The sequence below is a fragment of the Physcomitrium patens genome, chromosome 1 (genome assembly GCF_059467195.1).
Source record: "Physcomitrium patens ecotype Gransden chromosome 1, ASM5946719v1, whole genome shotgun sequence".
Lineage (NCBI taxonomy): Eukaryota > Viridiplantae > Streptophyta > Bryopsida > Funariales > Funariaceae > Physcomitrium > Physcomitrium patens.
Window position 1 is genome coordinate 16730445 of NC_143410.1, and position 5652 is coordinate 16736096.

The following is a 5652-nucleotide window of genomic DNA, read 5'->3' on the forward strand; positions in this document are numbered from 1 at the left end:
TGAGGAAGGTGGAAAGCTCTCTCCCTCCCTCTCTCATCTGATCATTGCACCCCTAATTGTCCGCCAGAGCGCCGTGTTGTCAGACCAGTGGAAGAATTCACCTTTTATTTTGGATGGGAGCAGATAAAGGATGCCCACGTGCATGCACTCTGCGTCGCTGTGCTGGATGGACCACCCACTTTCGTGCCATTTGCACCGAATTCCTGCAACGTATCTATATTTTCCGAAAACATCTGAGCGCTTCTCCATCCGCTCGCAAGTTGCACATTGCAAGTGGCCCTGTTCTGAGGGTGGGAGCATAGCCTATAGTTTGCTGTTCAGAAAAGGGCCTGCTCTTCGGGGGAGTGTTACAACACGACGTGTGGTGAACTCAGGATATGGTTAATTTTGGGGCCTTCATGCTTTCTCCTACGAAACTGGGATTAGTTCCAATAGCACTTTTAATAGAAACAAACATGAAAATAAGGTTCAAAATCCAACTTACACCATGCAGTTTTCGGACATGAGCATGAATAGAGGTTAAGGTAATAACCAAATATAGAAAAGAGAAGTAGTTGTGGTGATATTCACAGTGGACGTATTCTCTTCGTTCAGTGTGACTTAAGGACATGCCCAAAATGATCAATTGAACAAAACCCAGTTTCGCTAGAAGGGACAAGTGATTCAATGCAAGCAGCTTTAAGTGTTTCCGTTTTTTTTTCCCCTCTCATTTGATCCTCAAAAGTTTCTGGTTCCATGGTTCTATAGCCATTGCATGCATTCCATGTGATTGCATTTTCCACACCCAAACCAATCGTCTATAGAATCCACTAAACATAGTGGTAGACTCTCTTGTCCCAGACAAAAGGGGGTCCCGTGTGAACGGGGTTCGAGAGTTGAGATGAACATGGATGAAAGTGGATGAAAGCGTTGCAGGTCGCTGGTCATTTTCTAAGAAAGTACCGCCAAGAGTGCGAGATGTCTGGACACCATGCCAATGGAATGATAGGCTCCACCAACTAAATGAGTTGACCAATTTGAGTAACCCATGCAACCTTAAGAAAATGCATGCAGTCTAGTTTAATTGGAGGAACTTGTTTTTTTACTTTTCCCACCGATGTGAAAAAGCAAACCCCACCGTTTTACGAGTGCTGGTGTCATCGGTTCTCGTCATCACGTTCCCAGTCATAGGGAACGGACGAATCTTCGAGGGCTTTGCCTCTGCACACCAGTGAGAAAGGAGCCTTTTCCTAGTTAGCTTTATACGCCCATGCACACATTGTCCTTGAGGGTTGTGGGGTGGGAGCATCGGGAACAAGGACATGGGAACGTGCCTGCGAGCGTGTATGTACTACGATGGTGAGGATTCCACACTAATTTAAGTAAGAATCGATATTCGCGTATTGGTTTCCACACTGATGCAAAGTGTGTATAGCCTCAAAGTATCCGAACTGAACTCCAAACGCATGATGTGACAGGTATCTATTCAAAAAGTGTATTATTTTATTGTATGTTAGTAATAGCATGTTCTGCATACCACGTCTCGAAAGTGCAACCTCCAAAGTCGTCAGAATCGTGAACGATTACACAACGTGCTTTCATGGAGAACTGGGTTCAGGGCTGGAGTTTCGAAAGAAACATGTTTTACCTGTTTGGAATATAAAAGTCTGTTTTATGCTCGACCAGAGCCTGAAAAGTTTGGAGGGGAAATTCTATTCAATTCTATTTATTTGTTTTTGTTTTTTGTTTGTTTGTTATTATTCATACATAAGTTTCCCCATCTCCAACACCTAATTTAAGGTGCAAATGCTTCTCACGTTTATGAAATTCAGTGGTCCCTTTTCCACTACCTGTGACGCCTACCTTTCCCTTAGGATCATCAGGAGATTTGAAAATACTCTCCCTTTTGCGCCCTGTGAAGAATCCTCCTTGCTGCAAGTAAACCAACACAATAAGCTACATTAGAACAGTGGGCCGAAACAACAACCAAGCCCGCACACTTGCTGCCATCATGCTGGATGAGAATAAGGTTGTAAGTAATATAAAACACATTACCACTTACTTTTTTGCTTTTCCCCTTGGTAGTTTGAAATTGCTGCCAAGCATTTTGACGCTTGTTCTGTGTGAGCTCCATCTGTTCAAGTCTTGCTTTTGACTTGAAAGCGTGGATCTTTTTCTTCTTTGCTGCTATCTGCAAATAACGCACACCCTTCAGATGTTTGAGTATCCATACAAACACAAAAGATAAGAACAATACAAACGTCAATACAATCTGAATCCATAAGGTACACCCACCACATCCTCAGAATCATCGGGTTTGATTCGCAACTTGGGGGGCACGCCCCTAGAGATGACATTTATGTCAGCAGCATCTTCAATCGTTTTCTTCAAAGCAAGCCTGGTGAGATTAGCTTCTTGCTCGGCGTCCAACCATGAATTTGTATTCACATTGTCGACTACCTCGGCTCCACCAAGCATTTGATCTAAAACCTCAACCTCGTCATCTGGGATATTCAATTCCCTTACATTTGAAGCATCTACCTGCGGAGGGCAATCATAATTTTTAAACACAAAACCGTAGGTACACATATATCCGTAAATTGGAAGAAAAAAAAATTGAAGAAAGAGGAAATACACACTTCTTCTTTATTGCCCCATTCATCATAGAGGACAAAATAACCCCCAGGAGTAACTGCTTCCACTGTAGCTTTATACCTGCGTTCAACAAACAAGAAAGACCGCGGGTCAGTTGGTAGTGCAGTCAAGTCAACAACTTAGAATAACTAAGGTCAACATCCAAAATGAAAATCAGCGAAAATGCTCAATGCTTTCTGATGGCATACCCTACCTTTCATGCAGGTATGCATGTGAGTGATTCTGTTTCGAATATACAGCTTTTTCAAAAGATTGTCCAAATAAAGACCAAAATCAGTTAGTCCAAACATCCATAAACGCAAGGAAGGCAATACTTCAGCAACAAAATCAATTACCATTCTCCATCTTCACTCCAAATGGCTTGAACCTTGGTCCCAACAGAAAGTCTTCCAGGAATGTGTACGAAGTTCTCATTCTGCATGAAGGAACACGGCAATCCATACCCAGAGGACTTATTTAATAATCAACCTTAATCGGAAGAGAAAGGTGAGCCCTAACCAGCGACAGCTTGTACAGTAGAATGAAATTGGGCGGTGGTATGCAAACATTTGACATTCTTTTCAACAGAATTACGGCCAAGAATTCCTTTGAAAGGAACCCTACAGTCATCAAACTATCTTTGTAACCGTATTTCCTATCATTTCCAATCGAAGTCCGGATGTTCTCATTTTCAACTCCTTGTCCACATGAACTGGGATAGCAAGACGTCAAATGTACCACCTGTTGCGGTTTGTATGTAGCTGAAGGATGACGCGGAGGACTATGCGTGTTTGCTGCCGCAGCTTCTTGCTGCTCCAGCTCCAAAGCAGCATCTTCTTTGGCTTGTTGCGCTTCATTAAGTAAATCGTAAGTCAGCTCTAGGACCTGCGAGAAGCCAGATTAACTGGCAGATCAATTGTTGAATACCTGCACAGAGCATGAACACCAAGACCTAAACTTGAACCTCACATACAGATATAGTGTGATTGAAATTGGCTGGTTCAATTGCTGTATACGAGCAGGAAGTTGACGAAACGCTAATGTCCATCTCAGCAAAGTGTAAGAGTGAGCGAAGAAGCAAAATCCCGACCACTGTTGGAAACCATTACGAGTCAATAGAGCAAACCACGTCACCTTGCCAAGAAACTCCGAAAAAGGTCCTCTCTCGCATGCAGCGGAGTCGTGCTGCCCTGCTTGAACAACATTGATGATCCTTAGGACAGTTCCAAGCCCTAGCTAACACTCCCTACACTATCTTGATCCTCATAATGTGCCCGTCCGTTTAGCTACTTGACACTACGATCGCCTGACGCTACATGAAATCCTCACCTGAAATACACAAATCCTACACAAACCACCTCCCCCCTTTACTTCATACTCTACAAGCACCGACACACCATGAGACTCTTTCGCAATTACTTACTTCCGTCAGACCTATTGCCATCTCTTGATACTCCGTATTTCCCGAGTCCACCACCAGCAACTCCTTCACCTACACTCGCAACGTCAAATCCAACATATCGACCCTCACAAAGACACCAACCACCACACAAACAGAAAAGCACACAATTGTTCAAAACCACGTAATGCATTCAAACTTCGAGTCGAGTATCGTTACATGATTCGACTTACTTGCTTGAGCTGCTCTTTATAAGTGAAGAGATTGGCCTTCAACTCCTCCGTATCTTGTAGGCTCATCTTGTTTTTGCTTGCACCACCACACAAATAGACTTCACAAAGCGAAAGAAACAAGAAATGAGACCGAAATTAAGAAATCAGAACCCGACGCACACAACCTTAACCCTGAAATTACAACACAAAAAAGCCACGTTCCTAAAGAGGAGGCGCAACATTCATCATCAAGCGATCGACGGATCGAAGTTTAGTGCTTCCAGTTGGTTCCATTGCCGAGGTTTGAAGCTCCGAAGGGAAGGAAGAAAGATGGATTTTGTGGGAGAGGAGAACAATTCTGCGTGTAATCTGCCTGACCATTTTTTCTCGCTGGAGGTCAGATTCCACTCAGAACGTGGGTGTGAGCTTGCCTCCATGCCCAACATAATTTCTTCTTAGATCTTCTGCGGATCACCCTAAATATCATTTTATTTTCAGAATTTGTAATAGATTTTATGAGATATTCTAATGCATCGGAATTCTTAGCAAATAAATAAATTTAAAAAAAAAAAAAAAAAAAAAACGGATTGCTGAGGAAAGCCACAAAGTTGGTTGGACTTGGTTGCTTTAATTCATACTTATTGCACCACAAAGCACCATCTTGTTAAAAGAGGGTGTGCAAAAATTGAAGAAAAATGAAAGTTGGTATCATAGAATATTTTGTAACTGGTACTTGGCAATGAAAGTTATCATATCACGCCACACGAAATGAAAAAAGAAAAAGCAAAACTTAAATTACTCCCATGATTTTCATTCTAATCATTCATACTAAATTAAGGATTTTTTTTAATATATTAATTTATAACATGAGCAACCCCTGAAAGAGAATATCCTCTGCTACATTACTACAAAAGAAAGGAAAATAAACTAATGAAAATGTAACATACTCAATAATCTTTTCTTATGAATAATATGAAGTAGTTAGAATTCTATGATTAAAATTCAACAGAATAAAAATCAACTCTTACTGATTTATTGTAGGAATTAAAATTTTCATCTAAACTACAACATTTAGCTTTAATTTTGCAAATTTATTATGAAATAAAATTAGAAAATGTATGTATGTACTTATGTATATACAAATGTATCCCTCTTAATTTGTAAACTTGATGGATGGAAAATTTATAAATTTTGTGAGAAATACTAGTTAAGGGATATATGTTTACAACCTAGGGGCAACTTCCATTCCAGTAAATAATGTCAAGTAATTTGGTCATATGTATATTTTATATACACACACATATACATATGAATAATCTGAAAAATATTTGCAGAGCATAAGTGCACTTTAAGTTATTTAAAAATATCAAAAGTGAAGAAAATTTAATTTAATTTAAAGCATAATTCATATTAAAATGTCAATAAAAT

The 5652-nt window shown here is 40.4% G+C and overlaps 1 protein-coding gene across 2 annotated transcripts; it reads right to left on the bottom strand.

Moving 5' to 3' along the window:
- Positions 1 to 1592: 1592 nt before the first annotated feature.
- Positions 1593 to 4558, bottom strand: LOC112279316 (uncharacterized). 2 transcript variants are annotated; one of them, XM_024513649.3, is made up of 8 exons: positions 4246 to 4558; positions 4037 to 4105; positions 3355 to 3498; positions 2970 to 3049; positions 2619 to 2694; positions 2275 to 2520; positions 2042 to 2170; positions 1593 to 1911 (listed from the first exon to the last, which is right to left on the bottom strand). In XM_024513649.3, exons 1-8 carry the CDS (start codon positions 4309 to 4311, stop codon positions 1741 to 1743), a joined length of 981 nt encoding a protein of 326 aa, XP_024369417.1. In that variant the 5' UTR covers positions 4312 to 4558; the 3' UTR covers positions 1593 to 1740. The 2 variants fall into 2 exon arrangements, with proteins under 2 accessions (XP_024369417.1, XP_073391155.1); XM_073535054.2 differs by lacking the exon at positions 4037 to 4105.
- Positions 4559 to 5652: the final 1094 nt, after the last annotated feature.